Raw genomic sequence first — 23,286 nt, forward strand, 5'->3', positions numbered from 1 at the left:
TTTAGGTCTTTAATCCATTTTGAGTTTATTTTTGTGTATGGTGTTAGGGAGTGTTCTAATTTCATACTTTTACATGTAGCTGCCCAGTTTTCCCAGCACCACTTATTGAAGAGGCTGTCTTTTCTCCATTGTATATTCTTGCCTCCTTTGTCAAAGATAAGGTGACCATATGTGCGTGGGTTTATCTCTGGGCTTTCTATCCTGTTCCATTGACACCTTGATATTAATCCAATGAGACTGATTTTGGACTTCTAACTTCCAGAAATACAAGATAAAAAAATTTTGTTGTTTATGTCACTTAAAAAAAAAAAATCACCTGGTGTGAGGATGAGGGAGTGGGTAAGGACAGAGATGAAACAAGATTGGTCATGAGTTGATAAGTGCTGAAACTAAGCGATGACAACATGAGGGTTCACTGCGCTGAATCTCTCTGCTTTGGTATGCTTGATATTTTCCATAATGAAAAGGTTTTTTTTAAAACTATATATGCATATATATGTTGGAACCTTCAAAAAATCCTATCTGCAAAGCATTACAATAACCCATTAAATATTTCAAGGTTTAATCTTAAAATATTTACATTTTATAGCACTTGATACTTTGGTAAAGCACTTTCACATATATCGTATTTTATATTAGTTTGTAAGAAAGTATTTTATAATCTATGAAACAAAAGTATAGTAGATTGTCCCAGAGAAGCTACTATTTCTGGGTGGGAAATCTGGACAAAGATTTCATTTGCTCAGTCTTGATATGTCCCGTTTCCTCTTGTCAGCTTTTAAATTGCTTCTTCTATGCAATTCAACAAATATTTACTGCATACCCACTACTTGACAGAAAACTATTTTTCCTATTTATATCAAACTAACAGAAAATATTGCTCCTAACCAAAAATAAGTAACAAATAAATTAAAGAGCATCAAGGTTAAAAGGAAATCTTGCCATCTGCAACGACATGGTGGACTTGGAGGGTATTATGCTAAGCTAAATAAGTCATACAGAGAAAGACAAATACTGTTATGATATCACTTATATGTGGAATCTAAAAAATACAACAAACTAGTGACTGTAACAAAAAAAGAAACAGACTCATAGATATAGAGAACAAACTAGCAGTTACCGGGGGGGAGAGGAAAGAGGTGAGAGGCAATGTAGGGGTAGGGGATTAAGAGGTACAAGCTATTATGTATAAAATAAGCTACAGGGATATACTGTACAATACAGAGAACATAGCCAATATTCTATAATAACTATAAGTGGAGTGTAACCTTTAAAAATTGTGATCACTACATTGTACACCTGTAATTTACATAATATTGTACATTAAATATACTTCAATAAAATTATAGGAACAAAGTTTTTTTTTTAAAGAACAGTCACAAAGCCTGATTTAATTCAGGTACTGGAAAGTTCAACTAATGATTCACTATTTATTAACTTATCTACTTGGTAAGCTAAAAGCATATATACTTAACAGTACAAGAAAAAGGAGCCAACTAGAAAGTGAAGTTAGACTTCTTACTGATTATTTCATATTAAGAAAAACAAATGCTGCATTACAAATTTCTTCCTATTAATTCCCATGAGTTTACCACTACCCAAAACAAAACTGGGTCCATAATAAATACAAATGCATCCTTCCAGCAAAGCTCCCTTCATAAAAACTGAAGCAAACATTAAACTTCTAAGTGAAATTAAAAACTAAAGACTTTAATAAATGTATTTGCTTCATCTTCAAAATGTGCATCCACCGAGTCATGAAATCTCTCTGCTGTGTAACTATTTGTGCCCCAGTAAATGAAGCGGTGTTAAAACCAACTTCTGAGACAAAAAATAAATTAAAAAGCAAAAAACCACGTCACAATGAAGACTCTCTGGTGGCTCCAACTATTAGATTACAAAGAAAAACAAAGTGAACTGCCATTATGAGATGACAAACATAACACATCCAGCACAGTTCTAGTTTTAGGTTGGCATTTGAAGAACATATGATTATTTCTTTCTGCTTTTAAAATTCCAGAAAAACAAAGCCATATAAAAATAGAAAAATCTGTTGCAGCACCAGAACATATAAAGGTACTGTTAACAGGACAGAATTTGTTAAAGACACAAAGCAGAAAAGATTGGATTGAGAGAAAAATCCATCAGTATCAACCATCTTGTGACACGACTCAGGCAAGGAAGCAGTCGGCTAAGGAAGTAAGGGGTTGGATTTCCCCAGTAGAGCCCCAGAAGCTGCCAAGTTCAGAGCCACAGGGACTGGAAACAGGGCAGGTCTCAGGACAGCCAATGCGGAGAGGCAGATGAAAGAACTTGGGGCCTCCCCAGAACCACAGTCTGGCTGGCTGTTCACCTACAATTTCACATGGCTCCAGTGAAGCTCAAAACAAGTGGGAACTTTATCTCCATGCTCACAACGTAAGCAATAGACTCTGAAAGCTTCGGAATTCTCACATATTTTTAACCACAGCTATAACTAAAATTGGCAAAAAGAAAAACCCACAAAAAACCCCAAGAACCCACCACCACCCGCCATTCTCCAACTGATCCAAAAGATTCTAAAATTCACCGGAAAAACAAAATGTGCAAATAGGCAGAACATCTCGGAAAACAAAGACTACTGTGGGCATAGATGGGGGCTTATCCAATCAGATGATGAAACGTTCTGTAAACTTGTAATGATTCAGTAGTGTAGCAGGGACACCACACGAAACAGAAAAGAGATCGATGAACCAAAGTGTTCAGAAATAGCCCCAAAATGTACAAAGCTAATGCATGACATAGTCTAATACACAAACGATTACACCGGCGACTGATTACTCCTAAATGGTTCTGGAACAACTCACCATCTGAAAAAAATAAGATCCTCCCATCTCGCATCAGAAAAAATTCTAGATTTAAATATAAAACATGAGAACATAAAAGTAATAGAAGAAAATGCAGAACATTTTTTTTTTTTTTAACATCCTAGGTTAGAAACAAGCTTCAAAGCCAGAAACTGTAAGGGAAAAATTAACTTGGCTGGGAGGGAAGGGATGTTATCTTTCATGGAGTCAAGCTGAAGACAAAAGACAACTAGAGAAAAAAATAGATATTCTCAACTGGGTTAATTTCCTTCACAGATATGGAGTGTTTACAAACCACTAAGAAAAAAAATAGAAAAATAAAGAGGCAATTCATTAAAGAAATGCCGACATTCAATAAAGTCATAAGAAGATATGTAGCTTCACTGGTTAAAGAAATGAAAACTAACTGTATAAAAACAAACTCAAAATGGATTAAAGACCTACATTTTCTAAAAGCTAAAATCATAAAAAATTTTAGAAGGGACTTCCCTGGTGGCGCAGTGGTTAAGAATCTGCCTGCCAATGCAGGGGACACGGGTTCGAGCCCTGGTCCAGGAAGATCCCACATGCCGCAGAGCAACTAAGCCTGTGTGCCACAACTACTGAGCCCGTGAGCCACAACTCCTGAGCCCATGAGCCACAACTACTGGACCCGCGTGCTTAGGGCCCATGCTCCGCAACAAAGAGAAGTCACCACAATGAGAAGTCCACGCACCACAACGAAGAGTAGCCCCCGCTCGCCGCAACTAGAGAAAAACCCGTGCGCAGCAACGAAGACCCAATGCAGCCAAAAATAAATAAATTATTTAAAAAAAGATTTTTAGAAGACAACATAGGTGTAAAACTTTATGACCTAGGAATGAGCAATGGTTTCTTAGCTAAAACACCAAAAGCACAGGCAAACAAAGAAAACATAGGTAAAGTGGACTTCATCAAGATTTTAAAACTTGGTACTCCACAGGGCACCATCAAGAAAATAAAGAGACAACCCATTAAATGGGAGAAAATTTTTGCAAATCATATATCTGGAAAGAGATTAGTATCTAGATTATATAAAGAACCATTTTAACTCAACAATAAAAAGACACAACCCAATTTTAAAATGGGCAAAGGATCTGAACAGATATTTCTCCAAGGAAGATAATAAAGGTACATTAAAAAAAAAATTCAACATCATTAGCTGTCAGGGAAATGCAAATCAAAACCACAAAGAGACACCATTTCATACCCACTAGGGTGGCTATTATCAAAAAGAAAGATAATAACGGGTGTTGATGCAGACGTGGAGAAAATGGAACCCTCATACACAGCTGGTGCGTACGTAAAATGATGCAGCCACTTTGGAAAACGGTCCGGCAGTTCCTCAAAAGGTTAAATATAGAGTTATACATGATTCAGCAATTATATTCCTAGGTATAGACCCAAGAAAAATGAAAACATATGTGCACACAAAAACTTGCACATGGATGTTCATAGCAGCATTACTCGTAACAGCCAAAAAGTGGAAACAACCCAAATGTCCATCAAAGGTGAATGGACAGACAAAATATGACATATCCATAGAATGGAATGTTACTTGACAATAAAAACAAAGCACTGACACGTGCTACGACATGAATGAACCCTGAAAACATTATGCTACGAAAAAAAAACCCAGTCACAAAAGGCCATTGTGTATGATTCTACTTACATGAAATGTCCAGAACAGGCACATCTATAGAGACAGGTAGAGTAGTGGTTGCCAGGCAATGCGGAATATAGAGGATTTGGAAGCAACAGGCAAGAAGTAAGAGGTTTCTTTTGGGGGTGATGAAAAGGTTCTAAAACTGATTGTGCTGATGGTTACACAGCTCTATGAATATACCAAAAGCCCCTGACTTGTACATTTCACATGGGTGAATTGTATGGTATACTGAATTATACCTCAATAAAGCTTTAAAAAAAAAAAGAAATGAAAATTTAAACAATAATTATGTTACATGTTTACTGGGTCTCCATCTGATAGTTAAGTCCCCTGGGCAGGAGTCCCTTGTCTATCTTATTACCCTTCACCTTCCCAAGGGCAGTAAAAAGGCCTAGTAAAAGGACCAAAGTCGATTATTAATAACAGATACCTCCCAGCAAAGCTGCTGTAAGACGAATTTCTCTGGGGGGGGGGAAAAAAGAGTTTGTTTGCAGTCTGACTTTCACGTTTAAGTCAGAGATGCTCTCCTACATTAAACCTCTCTCCACCGCAGATATGCACTAAAAAGTTATCAAGAATTTAATTCTCTAGATGTTTCTACTCACTGCTTTTACCCAGACCGTAGGAAACCAGACTTAAAGATACTCTGGATCCACCGTGGGCACTCTGGAGACTTCCATTCTCTCAGTTCTGGCTTCAGTGTCTATGCATGAGTCTACTATGTTTCGCCAGCAGGTGTCGCTGTCTAACCTTTGGTCTTTAAGTACCGAACTTCATATACTCCTAGTTGCCAGGAAGTGCTGCATAATTCCCCTCATGCATAGTGTGGGCTACACATAAAAAGCAACTTCCTTCCAGTACAGTACGGAGAAGGAGAGAAAAAAGAGTAACTGTACAGTGGAAAAACCTGATAAGCACTATCTCAAGTCAGGTGATCAAGGTTAACATCAACAGTGATAAAATACTGTCAATGATAGTATATACCCCTCATATGATGTAATGAGAATGGTACCTCACCCCTGTGCTTTTCCTCCTCAAAACACATCACCCCAGGCTAACTACGAGAAAAACATCAGACAAATCTCAACGAAGGGACATTCTACAAAATGCCTGCCTGGTACTCCTCAAAACTGTCAAGGTCATCGAAAACAAAGAAAGCCTGAGAAACTGTCACAATCAAGAGGAGCCTGGGACCAAGGAGACATGACAACTAAATGTAATGTGTTACCCTGGATAGGATCCTGGAACAGGAAAAGGGCATCAGGCAAAAAACGAGGAAATCTGAATGAAGGACTTTTAGTCAATAATAATGTATCATTACTGGTTCATTATTTGTGACAAATGCGCCATACTAATAAGCAAAACTGGGTGTAGGGCCTATGAGAATTTGCTGTACTATCTTTGCAGTAATTCTGTAAATCTAATACTGTTCTAAAATAAAAGTCTGTTTTTAAAAACTTCACTAGCTGCCAATTTTGCCACATTAAGATTTTGAGGAATAGTTCCAACTGTTTAAAACTATAGTTTCTTTTTTGGCATGTTTTTAAGTGATTAGAAGACAGAAAAGCAAAACCTCAGGCCTGGAGAGCAGACGGAATAGATGGGGTGGGGGGGGGGCAGTGGTTTCCCTGAGAAAGAATGGAGCCCCAAGCAAAACCCATCATCCCCATCACAGCACTAGCAATGTGGCCACTTCTGCCTTGAAAAACTAAGAAAACTGCTAGTGCGTTCACAGCATAGTCAGCCTTTTCCAACCATGAAGGGAAGACTGGAAGATGCAGTGGTAGCAGGAAAACTGGCAGTGCTAAGAAGTTATCCAGCCAAGGTTTTTACTGAAAGATAAAGCCCTGCTGAAGAGTTTTATGATCCAAATTGCCCCAAAGCCCCAAAGCCCAAGAAACATCTGAGGTCTAAACAGTTATTTACACTAAAATAAAAAAGTAGAGAAGTACTCAATACATATGTTGATTTTAAGTAGTCTTTTAAATTTTATTTAGTTTTATTTTTTAAAATTTATTTATTTTTATTTTTTTATTTTATTAAATTTTATTTAGTCTAGTTTTGTTTTTTAAAATGTGCAGCTAAAATAACAAATAAATAGTATGCTTCTTCAATAAATAGTTAACTGGCTTTTGGTTTGTTTTCTTAAAGGAAAAACTGTGGTTGAGTGGATCGTGAGCTAGATTCCTGCTCTCAGAATTACCCACGTCTAAAGAAAGCCCAGCCAGCTGTAATCTGAGACATCTTTCTCCACCTGGGGGCAGCTATCCAAACCGCAAGAATGGAGTCTAGGAAGGGTGAAACAGTCTTTAAGGAGGCAGCAAATGAGAATTAGGATTCTCCATACCTCAAAAAATTGTTATAATAAAAGTGAAAATCTAACCCAACCCACCCAAGAAACCAGCATACTGTATAGCGAATCAGAAATCAAAACCCTGAAGGTGAACTGTATTATACAGCATCCATAAAATGTACATTTGATGGGTGAATCTGGTATGAAATGTAAGGTAGAGTTCATCCATAGTTTAAAGGGTGAGAGCTGAGTGAACACCGTCAGAAAAGAGAAGGCAGGAAAAGTGAGTAACAAGCTGTACTGACTTAGTACCTACGGGAATGAGATGAGTGGGCTGGGATTCTTCCAGTTTGTTCCTCAACCAGTCAAAATCCTGGTATCTTCGACGAACAGAATATTCTGGCAGGTCAAACTCCACCCGAGTACTCTGCAAATGAGGACAGTGGAACAAAATCAGGGTAAGGGAAGAGTAGCATACCTTGGCAGAATGGAAGGAAAAAAGCTCTCTTTGAATAACCTGGGCAAGAACACACTTTTCTTCCACCAAACGCACCAGCCAAGTGGCAGGGCTTACCAACACGGAATGACAAGTCCGGGCCATGGGGTCCAGTTAAAAATTTCAAGGATCTAGAATGAAAATGTCGAGGTTTCATTTCCCCCTATCTCAGGAAATGGAACTATCCCTCAGAATTGTGCTTGGAAACATTTGATTCATTTCCTCCAAGTTTAACTCTGAGAATTTCTTTTAGCAGAATAATTCCACTGAGGATATTGCTACTGAATCCAAATCTGTGAATCTGTTTTAAAAAAAAAAAAGTCTCCACCATCTGCTAAATATGCTGACAAGTTTTGCCAAAGGCAGAGGGGAAACAAGCAAAAAGTAGAGATAACAGATCACCTGCTCATTTAGGAACCAGACTAGGTGAAAACAGAAAAGGTTTTGCCCACTCTTCCATATTCTGCCGGGACCATGAGCTTGAAACTACATTGTATTTTAGATGATTTTTTAAATCTAGAAGGAAATAATTGTAAAATATCATTGTATTGCAAAAAAAAAAAAAATTCCCTGAATTTAAGTTTTCTGAAATGTGATTGCAACACTTTGATAACAAAAACCAATATTAAATAAAATTAATTTATACCAAAGCAGGATTTTTATACATTAATTTGCCCAAACCAAAATTATGTCTCAGATAAGCCATTTTTCCTTGTGAGGGTACCGACTATATGACGGTCACAGTTCTCAGAGGTTAAAGCACAAGATAAAAATGGTTCAAACTATATTTTATAAATTTATTGAAATCTTTCAAGCCAAAAGTCTGTTTAAATCCATGGAACCAAGAAAATCTTAAAAACACATGAACAAGGGACTTCCCTGGTGGTGCAGTGGTTAAGAATCTGCCTGCCAATGCAGGGGACACGAGTTCAATCCCTAGTCCAGGAAGATCCCACATGCCGCGGAGCAACTAAGCCCGTGAGCCACAACTGCTGAGCCTGCACTTTAGAGCCCACGTGACACAACTACTGAAGCCCACGTGCCACAACTACTGAAGCCTGCGTGCCTAGAGCCTGTGCTCTGTAATAAAAGAAGCCACAGCAACGAGAAGCCCGCGCACCACATGAAGAGTGGCCCCCGCTCGCCACAACTAGAGAAAGCCCGGGCACAGCAACGAAGACCCAACGTAGACAAAAAATCAATTTTTTAAAAGGACAGTAACTTAAAAAACACGTGAACAAGAGTCATCCATCAAAGCAGCAGCCAGTGAACAGCTTTGGCATCAAAAATTATGATTTCATCCTTCCCAGAAGCCAGGCTCACGGTCTGAGCAAAACTGTGAAGTTAAAGGACTCAGTCTTGGACTAAACCCCAACTAACAATCTTTCTGCCTCTTCTCCCCTTTGCAAAGTTTCACACACCGGCATACGCCCATGAAACACAACCTTCCCGTATGATGCAGGGGTAGGGGTGGGAAGACATGGGGAAATTTGTTTAATTTAGGCATTTGTGATTTATTAGAAGACTCCCCAAAAGAATTAGCATTTCCGAACTAGAGAGACAGATAGATAGAGAGAGAGAGAGAGAGAGAGAGAGAGAGAGAGAGAGAGAGAGAGAGAGAGAGAGAGAGAGACGCAGAGAGAGACGCAGAGAGAGACGCAGAGAGAGACGCAGAGAGAGACGCAGAGAGAGGGAAAAAAATAAATAGAATAGTTAAATCCAAATCACTACTGATGGATCTTTAGGCATAAGGGTGACAGAAATATTGGCAGCAGTAGCCTGGCGCTCCTCCTGAGGCAGGGGCATGAGCAGTCCTAGCATCCCTGAGATGCCACCAAGCCTCCCGGAGCCTCAGTTTCCTCAACAGTAAGGAGGCAGTTTGGAAGGGGCATTCTTCAAGACCGCACGGAGTCCCCCAGCAGATTCTGTCTGGGGACTTGTCGATGATTATGGGCTCAGGAAAGGTCGATTTTGAAGGGTGACAAATGAATGCAACTCATTTTCATTGTAAACAGAACTAATAGAGGGCTCTACTTTCTGTCCTCTTCTGTCACATGATATCCACTGGTTGTTCCTCTTTATTATGGCTTGCAAAACCACTTCATTAAATTATAGTCTATGTAACATTTCTACTTTAACTTTGAAATCAATCTTTGGTAACTACAAAAAGCAGTATGTATGATAAAACACAAGTTTTGTTTCTGCTGTAACCAATTTCACTTTCAAGCAACTGCTTTTTTTTTCCTTCTATTTATTTAGGTTCGACACATTTATTTTAAAACTTCAGGAAAATTAAAGAAATAAAAAATAAAAGATCAGCCATAATCCCTCTAAATGGAGATAAATGCAATTAATATTATGGTTTATATCTTTCCATGTTTTTTTCTATGCACAGGCACTCATATTTTCCTATGTCTCTTTAATATATCTTGGACATCTTTCTGTGTCAGTAAGTTCAGACCTACGTAATCATCTTTAACACACATGGAGATACCATAATTAAACCAAATCCCCACTTAGGTTGTTACCAATTTTTCAATCAATAAACCATACTACGGTAAACATCACTGATAATTCTCTTGAAATTACGAAAGAATATACATGAAAGAGTATACGTATCTTTAATCGACAAATTGTTTCCAGTTACAGACTGATTTATATTCTTAGCATATAGTCTCAATACTGAGACTATTTATTTATCTTTGATGGAAGTATAACTGAAAAATAACATGTCATCTTTGTTTTACTTTTGTTTCTTTAATGACTGTCGTGGTTGAACATCCTTTCAAGTGTTTGTTGGCTGTATGTTTTTCTTCTTTTGTGAGAAGTCTTTTTATATATTTGTGAGTCTAGTCTTTTCCATTTGTGAAAGCTCTTTATAGCGATCTACCTATCATAACTGCCAAATGGCTTTTATTATACAGAATTTTAAAATTGTTAGATAGTCAAATTCATCCATTTTTTCCCTTTATGGCTGCTACTTTTAGTGTCATTGATAAGAAGTCTGTCTTCATTGCAAGCTTTTGAAAATATTCACCTGAACTATCTCCTTTATTTATGGCATACATGTATACATATATATAAAATTGCTGCTATGCTACTTCTAGGAACCTATCATTAGAAAATAATTTTTAAACTGTGGCAAAGATACCTGTTATAATGATGTTCACTGCAATATTATTTAAAATAACAAATTCAAAGCAACCTAAATGTCCAACAATTAAAAAACAGTCAGGGAAATTATGGTATATTTATTCTATGGTTATCAGTAATCATGTCTGTAAAACATTTTTAATGACAAAAATGCTTCAGTAATAGTTTGAAGAAAAAACAGCAGGATATAAAATTAATTATACATATTTTATAATTTCATTGGTGTTGAAATTTTCAACATAAAGAGTTAGAAGAAAAATCTAGGACTTATGATGACAACTTTACATTCAACTCTATTTCCAAACTTTCTAACATTCTTATACAATACTTATAGTCACACACACAAAAAACTCATTTTTTAAAACAGCTCCTTTAAGGACAGGGGATTTAATAAATCAGTAAAATTTGTTTGATGCTTTGGAAAGCAATAACATAAAAAAAAACCCATCATGAAAGAGAAGGATGCTCACACTCTCTGACCTGATAATTATTTTACTTATTTTTACCACCACTTGTTCTAGAAAAGATAGAGCGATATGTGGAATATGATCAAATGACATAAATTAGAAGTAGGTGAGCAAGATAAAGAAAAACAAGGACAGAGAGAAAAAGTAGAGCTGGGAACGAGGCTAGCAAAACACACTCACCTTGGAATTCTGCACACTTATTAAAATTGGGCCACAGACATTACTGTGAATATCTGGAAAGAAATCTAGTCCATTATAGGACATACAGCGCTCATAAAATATGCAGGCCAATAAAACCCCAACTATGAGTCTGTAGTAAGATTTTCCTCTGTGAAATTCAGGGTCTGACTTAGAAAGAAAAATAAAGTACTAATAAGTGTTTATCTCTATTTTCTAGTATCTGTGGTAAACAAAACAATAAAAAAGGAAGTGCACACCCACAATTCCATAACCAGAGGCGACCACTTTACAGTTTTGTTCTGTGTCCTTCCTTACTGTGTTCCCCACCAAGATCATAAGGTCATTTGTACACACCTAAAGTCAGGTCTACAAACAGGTAACCGAGCACAAGAGTTGTAATGAAGAATATTCATTCTCACCACTGCACCCTGTGAACATCTCCTTGGTCATCTCTAGGCATCACTGCCAAATTTGTTAAGTTTAATACGTTGCAAGACCCAGCACGGAGCCACAGTAAAATCAATCCCCCAGGAGCACATCCAGTCCCCTGGGCCTCACCGTCCCACAAAAGAACTCCTCTTTATTCCCTAGGAGCTGATGGGCCCAGTGACTCTGGCCTGGAGCCTTTCCCAAGCATTTTCAGTCAACTGAAAAGTTGATTTTACAGTCAACTCACTCTAGAGAGGCTTTGTCTCTATCAGAAATGCCATCCGTCCAGGCCACAGCTGGATCCTAACAAGTCTGAGTAACCCCCTCCCCCCAAAAGAGAACCTCTTCCCTTATCAAATATCAGCCAGCCAGCCCCATTCTGTTTCAGAGCCCTGTAGCTCTCAGAGCACCCGCGAGTGATGCTGAAGAGTGTTCCGGCCTCCTCCTTCCGAAACGAGCTTCCATTTATTTCCTCCTCCTCAGATCTTCCCACCCCGCTCTCTGGAACACCCGTCCCGTAAGTAATAACGTCCTGTGGTTGCTCAACCTGCTCAAATTCTGAAAGCTGGCTCTCCCGAGAATACAGCCCCCTTGCCGTCCCATCAAGTGGAAAGCTGCTGGTGTTCTCTAAGACCAAGACCAAGAGTTGCTGTTGAGGGCTTCCCTGGTGGTGCAGTGGTTGAGAGTCCGCCTGCCGATGCAGGGGACACGGGTTCGTGCCCCGGTCCGGGAAGATCCCACATGCTGCGGAGCGGCTGGGCCCGTGGGCCATGGCCGCTGAGCCTGCGCATCCGGAGCCTGTGCTCCGCAATGGAGAGGCCAAAACAGTGAGAGGCCCACGTACCGCAAAAAAAAAAAAAAAAAAAAAAAGTTGCTGTTGACATCCTGCTCCCTCCACACCACTCCTCCCACCCCGGAAAATCCTTTCGAGGCTCATGCCATCAGGTTATAGACACCTCTACCTCTCCTCACACCTGTCATCTGCTGACACCTCTGGCCTTCCTCCTGATTCCCCTGAGAGCACCTCGTTCTCGGGCTTCATAATCTGGGTGCCCTCAAGACGCAGGTGGTTCCCACACACAACACCCACCGCTAAGCCAACTACACCTCACTCCACTGCCACGGCCTCTCCACAGACTCTGTCATCACACAGAAGTTCACACATCTCCCTCTCTAACTGGCACCTCCTATATTTCGGACTCTTCCAGCTCCGCTCCCAGTACCCCTGGTTTTTCAGCCTCGGGACCTACAGTTCTTGACACTCCATCCACTCCTGTCTTTACTTTCTTCCTTACTCAGCATCAGTTCCACCAACTATCACTTCAGCATCTCACCTGCCCACATCCTAAATGCCCCTTCCACACCGTCATTCATACAACTCCGGCAAAAGTGCAACCACCTACTGCCTGCTTTTCTAGACTTAGGCACAGTCTGGAAGAAAAACAAAATCAGGGAAACACACTGACTGAAGCAATAAATTCTACAACTGGACGCTCAACACTGTCAAACAATCTCTTGATACTTCCTTAGTCAACTCTCTTCCCCATTTTCCCCATACTTCCTTAGTCGGCTCTCCGTGAGTTAACGCGAAGCCTGTAGAAGTGTTGAAAGCGTCTAAGCCCCACTTCAAAACCTCCCCCTTCACTCTTCACGAAGACCTCATCATCTATTCATAGAGAAAACTGCAGATATAAGCAAAGAACCCCTCAACATCCTGCCACAAAACAAAAACAAACCACTTCCCTCCTTCCAGAAACAATGGGAAAAGTATGCTTCCCCCATGAGAGGCCACTCCCTCCCCTCCACTTCTGCCGGGGACACTCTCCGCCCACCTCCTCAGAGGCTTCCATCCTACTCTCCAACCTTCAACCCACAGTCTCCTCCACCAACAATGGCCACGTGGCCCTTAAACAAGTCTCTTTCACCCTTAAAAAACAAACAAAATGCCTCTCCCCCTCAAAGCCACATCCCCTCCTCCAGCTACTGTTCTCTCACTCACTTTCACTGCCAAACTACCAACACTCACCACGTCTTTTCCTTACTTCCCACTCATCCTAACCCACTGCACACTGCTGTACCACCACCCCCATGAAGCTGCTCTCACCGTAGTCATCAATAACCTTCTCATCATTAAATCTAACATTCACTTTGTAATTCTTACATATAACTTGACCTCAGCAGCATTTAGCCTGCGTTGACCACTGAGACACCTGAAAAGAGGAATTAATTGGGGCATAAGCCTAGGAGATGACTATCTGGCGATGGGATAAAAGACAAGAGGAGGACGGCTTCCAAAGGGAGCTGAGGGCTGCTTTCTGTTTCCCCAACCTCCAGTCTATCTGCACATCATCATCAATTTCAACAGTCAGGCCATGGTAGTAGATGACAGTGCTGGTGGGGGGGATGGGAGGGGCGGTGCGGGTTACTTTCTCGAAAACCATGTCTTCCGAAAGCACAGCACAAGACAGATCTGGGTTCAAGACAGATCTGGGTTCAAGTTTTAACACGTATTAGTTGCATGCCTTTGAGCAATTTTCTTAATATCGCTGTGTCTTAGTTTCCTCATTTGCAAAAGTTAAGAATACTACCAGTACCTACTTCACTGAGCGTGAGGATTAACTGAGGATATATTTAAAGCACATTTATTTTAGCACAAAATAAATGACAGCTCATCCACGTGGCGGAGCACTACTGCAGTCTTAGAAACAATGGCATAACAGTGTGCTCACTGGCATTTACTAGCAGAGGAAGACATTTGCATTGTATTAAGTGAATCGGCTGCAAGTAAAATACTCATTTTTGTGAATGGATAGAGACAAATAGTTCAGAGAATTATAAATGACTATTTCTGGCTGGTGAACTTGTAAGTGTTCTTTTATTTTATTGTTTTAGCTTACTTGAGTTTTCCAATTTCTCTATAATGAGCACATATTACTTACATAAAATAAAATTTAAAGGGTTTCTACTGCAAAAAAAAAAAAAAAGTACAGCATATGGTAAATGCTCAATAATTAGCTATTATTAAGATGTTACTTTCTAGACGCCTACAAAGAAAACTGCCAGGATCTGCCAGGCCTGAGAAAGCCTCTCTCCACCACTGGAGAGAGAAGACAGCCACGCCTTGGACCTCGGTGGGGAACACTTTCCCCGCGTTGGCTCTCAGCCCTAGGCTCATTTTACCTCAGGCAAAAGCAGCTCTGTACTTTGTCCAGCTTTTGTCATCAGGAATCTGAATCAGGCCTGGGAGTCAAAGCTCAAAGTCATAAAGTAAGTATTTGTACAACCTCGTCCTCTGACCATTAACTTTGCTTGAGAAGCTCAGCAGGAGTGGGGTGCTGGGACAAGATCAGGAGTTTGGGACCCTGTGTTCCCGTCTGTCCTCTCTCTCATCCCCATGCATCCCTACACGTCCTTTAATACAACACTCAGAAAAAAGGTTCCAGATGCATCACCAACGTATTAAACCTGGTGTCACTATTTGAAACAGGAAAAGAAAAGGACTCTGGTTTGAGATCAGAAGCGGAATTCACGGTAAGAAGTAAAACTTAATCCTGCAACAAGTTCACCCTTAAGGTGCTGTCCTCGAAGCCAAGTGAAAATGTGGGACTGGAACTTGGAAAGGTTATCCTAAGACATTATCTGACTTAGAGGAAAAGAGACAGAAATAAGAGCACAATGGAGAAAGGGGAAGGAAGGACAGAGAGACAGCAGAGGACAGAGTGGTGAGCTGCAGCACGGGCATCAGCCTGAGAATCCGCTGACAGGGAGAGAAACTGCAGGGTGGAGGACAAGCAGGGCTGGGGAAGCATCAAGACAGGTGAGCACTGCTGTGCCAGGCGATCACCTTGACATTCAGCTGTTTAGAGCACAAATTCAAGAAAAATGTGTTTTGCATTTCACTGACTACAGGGTACAAGTTGACGCTAGGGAGAAAAAAATAAGTAACTGGAAATGATTCATGGGGGGTATGTATATCATCCTAGGACCTCTGAGGATATAATACACATCTAAGCACCTAGCAATGTTGAGAAATACTATCCAGTGCCAAAAGAGACAGGGGCAGACTGTGTGAGCGCATATGCCTCTGCACACATACAAATTTTCAAATGTGAACCAGGTGTGGAAAAGACAAGGCAGTAATATAGTGGTACAAGGCAGAAAGGTAATAAATATTAGTTCCCACTCTTCTCTTACTCCTCCTCTCCCTGACATTAAGACTAACTACCTGTATGCAGAAAACTATAAGACACTGATGAAAGAAATTAAAGATGATACAAACAGATGGAGAGAGATACCATGTTCTTGGACTGGAAGAATCAACATTGTGAAAATGACTATACGACCCAAAGCAATCTACAGATTCAATGCAATCCCTATCAAACTACCAATGGCATTTTTCACAGAACTAGAGCAAAAAATTTCACAATTTGTATGGAAACACAAAAGATCCTGAATCGCCAAAGTAATCTTGAGTAAGAAAAATGGAGCTGGAGGAATCAGGCTCCCAGACTTCAGACCATACTACAAAGCTACAGGAATCAGGACACTATGGTACTGGCACAAAAACAGAAAGATAGATCAATGGAACAGGACAGGAAGCCCAGAGATAAACCCACGCACATATGGTCACCTTATTTCTGATAAAGGAGGCAAGAATATACAATGGAGAAAAGACAGCCTCTTCAGTAAGTGGTGCTGGGAAAACTGGACAGCTACATGTACAAGAATGAAATTAGAACACTCCCTAACACCATACACAAAAATAGACTCAAAACGGATTAAAGACCTAAATGTAAGGCCAGACACTATCAAACTCTTAGAGGAAAACATAGGCAGAACACTCTATGACAAATCACAGCAAGATCCTTTTTGACCCACCTCCTAGAGAAGTGGAAATAAAAACAAAAATAAAGAAATGGGACCTAATGAAACTTCAAAGCTTTTGCACAGCAAAGGAAACCATAAACAAGACCAAAAGACAATCCTCAGAATGGGAGAAAATATTTGCAAATGAAGCAACTGACAAAGGATTAATCTCCAAAATTTACAAGCAACTCATGCAGCTCAATAACAAAAAAACAAACAACCCAATCCAAAAATGGGCAGAAGACCTAAATAGACATTTCTCCAAAGAAGATATACAGATTGCCAACAAACACATGAAAGGATGCTCAACATCACTAATCATTAGAGAAATGCAAATCAAAACTACAATGAGGTATCACCTCACACCAGTCAGAATGGCCATTCATCCAAAAATCTACAAACAATAAATGGTGGAGAGGGTGTGGAGAAAAGGGAACCCTCTTGCACTGTTGGTGGGAATGTAAATTGATACAGCCACTATTGAGAACAGCACGGAGGTTCCTTAAACTAAAAATAAAACTACCATACAACCCAGCAATCCCACTACTGGGCATATACCCTGAGAAAACCATAATTCAAAAAGAGTCATGTACCACAATGTTCACTGCAGCTCTACTTACAATAGTCAGGACATGGAAGCAACCTAAGTGTCCATGGCCAGATGAATGGATAAAAATGATGTGGCACATATATACAATGGAATATTACTCGGCCATAAAAAGAAAGGAAATTGTGTTATCTGTAGTTAGGTGGATGGACCTAGAGTCTATCATACAGAGTGAAGTTAAGTCAGAAAGAAAAAAATACTGTATGCTAACACATACATATGGAATCTAAAAAAAAAAAAAAGTTCTGAAGAACCTAGGGGCAAGACAGGAATAAAGACGCAGACGTAGAGAATGGACTTGAGGACATGGGGAGGGGGATGGGTAAGCTGGGACGAAGTGAGAGAGTGGCATGGACATATATACACACTACCAAATGTAAAATAGATAGTTGGAAGCAGCCACATAGCACAGGGAGATCAGCTCGGTGATCTCCCTGGGAGATCAGCACAGGGAGATCATCCCACCTAGAGAAGTGGGATGGGAGGGTGGGAGGGAGATGCAAGAGGGAGGAGATATGGAGATATACGTATATGTATAGCTGATTCACTTTGTTATAAAAAACTAACACACCATTGTAAAGCAATTATACTCCAATAAAGATGTTAAAAAAATTGTAAAAAGACTAATTACACCAGATTATAATCATGTTCTCATCACAGAGCTTCAGGTTGCTACAATGGTTGATACAATGATTAATAAATTTCAAGAGTAATGAGATATTAACATCTTAAACAATATCATGATAGAAAATAAGTGAAAGTACGGGGTTTAAAAGTTTCATTTGAGGGCTTCCCTGTTGGCGCAGTGGTTGTGAGTCCGCCTGCCGGTGCAGGGGACACGGGTTCATGCCCCGCTCCGGGAGGATCCCACATGCTGCGGAGCGGCTGGGCCCGTGAGCCATGGCCGCTGAGCCTGCGAGTCCAGAGCCTGTGCTCCGCAACAGGAGAGGCCACAACAGTGAGAGGCCGGCGTACCGCAAAAAAAAAAGTTTCATTTGAAAGACTGTAGTCACAATTTCTCCTTCATTTTAAGGTTAAAAGGAAAAAAACTTATGCATAATCCTTTTAAATCTGAATATATCCACTCTCCCAAAAAGCTACACTCACAATTGTCATAAAGGTGAACAGAGTTGTACAAAGGAAGGGAAAAAGGAAAGGCAGGGATCATGGCGGTAGGACTTCAATTCTCCAAGACACTCTAGACAGGTGGAAGATAATAAAAAGACCTACTTTGGTGGTGATCCTGTAAGTGATGTAGGTCTCCATCGTACAGACATGCTTCTTGGGATCATCAACCGTGACAAAGAGGTCTCTGGTCTCACCATCGATGTCATCATCAAGCTGTAGTCTGTTGAGAAGGGAAGATGAAGAAGCTGGACTTGCAGGGCCTGCTGGAGTACCACCGTTGGGCAAAATGAGATCCTGAAAGAAGAAAAGAATCATCTTACAAAGTAGCTAAAAACACACACCTGGAGAACACCAGCAACAGAGGCTGGTTTAGCCAAACCAAGAAACACCTCTAAATACAAAAATAACTTTCAAAGAATCTGATCCTCTCCTTACCGTTTCTTAAGTGAACGAGTCTTTTACAACCAAGAGAAACACGACGGGCAATGCTCTACACCAAAGCCCGTTGATTCACGTGTCAGCAAGCGCTGCAGGAAGCAACAGTTCAAGGACAGAGAACATGACAGCCACCACCGGCGTCAGACTTCGACAGAGAAAGAACTCCTGAGCACACCACATTGTCTCTTTTTCCCACTTTCTCAAGACCGCCACTTGGGCCCAGGTAAACATTAAGGGGCCAGAACCCTCTTAAATACCCAACACATTTAAAAACCTAATCAACCATCACAAAGAGACAGCTAAACATTACGTGCCTCCTGGAATAAGTTCACACCACCACCTACGAAGTATGCTTGCCAAATATGCTGGCTATGAGTCCTGAACAAATCTCTAGACACAACACCAATTTATAGGCAATACAGCAAGAGTGAGGAACATGTAGAACAAGTACTGCGAGGACGCAATCAGCGGCATCTACACAATGCGAAGCTAAAGAGAACCGAAGACCCAGTTTCTTCAATAAATAAACAAATTGTAAGGAAAAAAGAAATACAGAGTTGGAAAGAGCACCTATAGATGTAATGAAACTTAAGAGACCTATCAACAACTGCAGTGGGTCATGATTAAAACACACGGTTAAAAGACTTTGAGACATTCGGGAAATTTTGAATATTGATCAATTATTTGATGACATGAAGGAATTATTAGGTGTGATAATGGAAGTATTATGATTTTACAAAGTCTTCATCTTTTAGTAACACATAACTAAAGTATTCACAGATGAAATGATAGGATGTATGGTATCTGCTTCAAAATAATTAAGGTCAGGTAGTTGGGATATAGATGATACAAGCTGGCCCAAAGCTGATCAGTGTTGAAGCTGGTACTTGCAGGTTCACTATAAATTCTCACCTCTTCTGTATGTGTTTAAAATTTTCCGCAATAAAAAAGTTTAAAAGGGGTGGGTGGGGGGAGCAAGTACCAGAAAAGAAAGGGAAGATTAAAAACTTATGGACTTCTTTCTTCTTAGGCCTCAGTAGGAAGCCACTCGAATCAATTACGTCCCTATACTATTCAAAAAAGATGCAGTCTTCCAGTTACCTTTTCTGGCTTTAAGATTTGATAAGAGAACAAAGCCCTATCTAGCAGTAGATGTGAAAGCCTCTGAATGTCACCTTGGAATCATTAGAAGGCAAAGACTAAGGAATACGGCAAGAAAGTGACATGATACTAAGCAAAGAGCCTTGGTCAGGAATGTTTTTTTGCATTCCTGACCTGTGGGTAATCAGATCACAGGCTGGGCGTGGGTCTTTCCCCAGAAGGATCTCTTCTTGTGTGCAGGCTGGATATGACTTAGCCCCCAGAGAAGAGAACATACAGGAAATGAGAAGTCAATCTAGCCGTCATGTCCATAAGCTCCAGATGAAGATGGCACATCTGGAAAGAGAGTATGGAACAAGGCAGAGGGAAGCATGGTCTGGGGTCAAGGGCAATGTCACCCAACTCAGTGGGTGATGGAAACTAAACAAAAAAGGTACCCTCCTTTGTCTCCCTGATCACAGATAATTTAATCACATCCTTACTTATGCAATGTCAAAAATACTTTTGTAATTACTGAAAGGGTACCATTTCACAGAAGGTACTCATGGGAATGGACCCCACCCCTCCACTTCTCAGCCCAGGGTCTTGTCAGCTGGGAAGGCAAGCCCCTCAGCAGCTGCTCTCCGTGTGGACCACAGAACCTAGCTACAGCAGCATCCCACGACCTGCTTCCTCAGCACACTGATGTCACTGAGGGCATGCAGTGTCCAAATCCCAGGGTCTAAGGATCAGCGGGGGGACATCTTCTCTGGAGCTCTCAGACAACCATCACGTCTTCATCATTTCAGTAAATATTTAAACACTGACCTCAGACAAGGCACCATGCTAGGCACTGAGGGGCCCACCCTTATATTTTAACAACACTAGCTCACTGGGCCTCAGAAAGGCTCCATCACCTATGGCTAAACATTGCACAAAAGAAAGAATGAATTCAAAACCTTTAGTCAGATAAGCCAACATCAGCTCAGACAGCAATTTTCCACAATCTGGCCTGAACTGATCCTGGAACCCACTATGCTGTTTCATATTTTCTCATCGTTGCTTACATAGCGCGCGCGCACGCGCGCGCGCACACACACACACACACACACCCCTCTTTTTTATGTAGAGGGCTCCCAGGATCTCACAGAAATCTTCTCAAATGCCCCCTCCTCCTAGAATCCTTCCTGGATCCAGCCCCTGACAAAATTAGTCACTCTCTTCTCAATACCTTGAAGATACTTCCACTGAAGCAATTTTCACAGTTTTAATCATTTATTTACATATACAACTTATCCATAAGCACTGTGCATCCAACAACTGTAACTATGCCTTGTTCACCTTTGTGTGTGTGTCTGTGATTATCCATCCATCTGTCTGCCCGTCTCCCAGTGACTCCAGGACCACTCCCCTAACCTCAACTCCCCTAACCTTTGCTCTGGGGACCTCAGCCAATAACCCTCCAGGAACGGCCCACATAAAGGTCTAAAAGATCTTGGCCAGACAGTGGGAACTGAAGTATTTCTCAAATCAGTTAGCGGGGGTTGGGGAGGAGAAAGTCACCCAGACCTTGTCACACAGCAGATTCTTTCCTTTAGGACTACACAACCAGGGAAGATACCCACACCCTTACTACAGGGTGCTTCCCGTAATATTATTTGAGCATATATGAATAGCAAATGAGCTACGATGCCTGGACTTTCCCATAAAGGGATGCTACCATCTCCGCCTTCCATGGCACATCTGTGCACAGGGCTTCCACATTCTTATTTCGCTGCCCTCTACGTCAACCTCGACGTGGTGAGGTTATCTCTACTATCTCTACTGATGAGGAAGCCGACTCAAAAAGGTGAAGGACTTCTGTATCCAAACGTATGGAAGCCAGTTATCACTCTACTGAGTTGAGCTAAGGTATCTGGTTCCTAGTTCAAGGGTGTTATCAAGCTGGATCCCCTTTGTGTGGCTTTCCCCAACCCAACACTGTCCCTCATCTCCATTCTCTGGCCATAAATCCTTCTGCGTAAACATGAAGCTTCTGTTTTTAAAGCCAGTTGAGGAATGCTTACATTTTCCCTTAGGGTCTTAATACAAGTTATCCCCCAGATAACTCCCCTCAAGATATGGTCCCCATGAGAAACAAACGTGGAGGGAAAAGACAAAAATCTCAGGAGGAAAGGGCAGGGGCTTAGGTGGACTCAGTGACCCAGGCTCCTCTACCCTCAGAGTCCTCCGGTAGCGGGTTTGCTTCACTGAGACCTGAGTTCTAGAGCACGTATTGTGGGAGGGCAGCACCTTTACAACTAACACGAATTACAAGAAGTGAGAGAATCCCTTGGCTCAACACAAAAGCCTCCTGTTTCATTGTTGCTGCCCTACAGTCAGTCCTCCTTACTGCAGCCAGAATGCTCCCTGGAAAAGGTCAATCAAAACATGTTACCCCCCTGCTCAGAACGCTGAAAGACAGCCATCCAAACACATTCAAAATAAAATCCAGACTCCCTCCCATAACCCACAAGGGCCAACATGATCTTATCACAGTCTCTGACCTCATCCCAGACATTCTCCCCACTGCCCTCCAGCTCATCCTGCACTACACACCTGGCCTTGGCTCGTCTGGACCTCAGGGCCTTCACACTTGCTGCTCACTCTGCCTGGAACACTGCTCTCCCCTCCGATTGCCACTGGCCTGGCTCTTCTCCTCAAACAGGTTTCTGCTCAAATGACACCTACTCAGAGAGGCGTTCTCAGCCCACAAAAATCTAAAAACATTCCTGCACCCTCCATCATTTTCCAGTCCCTTCCCTGGCTTTATTTTCATCATAGGACTTACCACTGTCTAAAAATATATTATATATTAATTGATTATCTGTCTGACTTCCCACCAGTCTGTAAATTCAACAGGAGCAGAGACTGTGTCTTCTGGAACACAGTAGGTACTCAGTAAGTATTTGATGAATGAATGAGTTTCAGAAGTGACCCAACTCAATCTCTTGCCAATATAAGGTACTCAATAAACGTCTGTTGAATGACAACAAAACTGAGGCTAGCCTGGACGGACTGCCGAGTTTTGAATCCCGGTTCTACTCTTTACTAGCAGCATGACTTAAGTAAATTCCTTACTCTCTATTGCCCCAGCTTCGTCATTTATAAAATGGGTATAATGGGATTGAGTTAGTTAGCCTATGGAGCAATTGGAACAGTGCCTGGAACATGGTAGGCGTTATATCACTATTAAAATACTCAAACAAACAAAAGAGTCAACTTGTCTGCAAGTATTCCGGCATCCCCTTTAGACTATGGGGCTGGGTTCACAGTAGACCATAAATGCTGCTGAAAATTAAAATCGCACCTAGAGTCACAGGTGGTGCCTTAACCACATCTTCCTTAATGACTTCCCTGTGGCAACAGATATATCTACGGTAGCCTTTGTGAGAGTTACAACTACACAGCTGATAAATACATGAAAACTCCTCCACGCTCCAAAATATCAATTCTTGCTATGTAGTTTCAGTTATAAGAGAATTTCTTCTCCCCATCACCCCTTTTTACTTAGGAAGAGGAATACATAACCAGGACACTTTGGAAACTGCCCTCGCTCAAAGAATTTCAGTTATAAGAT

At 41.0% G+C, this 23,286-nt stretch overlaps 1 protein-coding gene across 13 annotated transcripts in view; it reads right to left on the bottom strand.

The window, feature by feature from the left end:
* SNX30 (sorting nexin family member 30) overlaps positions 1-23,286 on the bottom strand; it is a 121,515-nt gene that overhangs the window by 57,448 nt on the left and 40,781 nt on the right. For 12 of the 13 annotated variants that reach the window (XM_060154599.1, XM_060154592.1, XM_060154586.1 and 9 more), the window contains exons 2-3: positions 18,252-18,443; positions 7,140-7,250 (exon numbers count right to left, since the gene is read on the bottom strand). In XM_060154599.1, coding sequence (XP_060010582.1) covers positions 7,140-7,250; positions 18,252-18,443 — 303 coding nt within the window. The remainder of the gene's footprint in view (positions 1-7,139; positions 7,251-18,251; positions 18,444-23,286) is intronic. The other variant, XM_060154593.1, reaches the window with a different exon arrangement.

Source organism: Lagenorhynchus albirostris, chromosome 7, assembly GCF_949774975.1.
Source record: "Lagenorhynchus albirostris chromosome 7, mLagAlb1.1, whole genome shotgun sequence".
NCBI lineage: Eukaryota > Metazoa > Chordata > Mammalia > Artiodactyla > Delphinidae > Lagenorhynchus > Lagenorhynchus albirostris.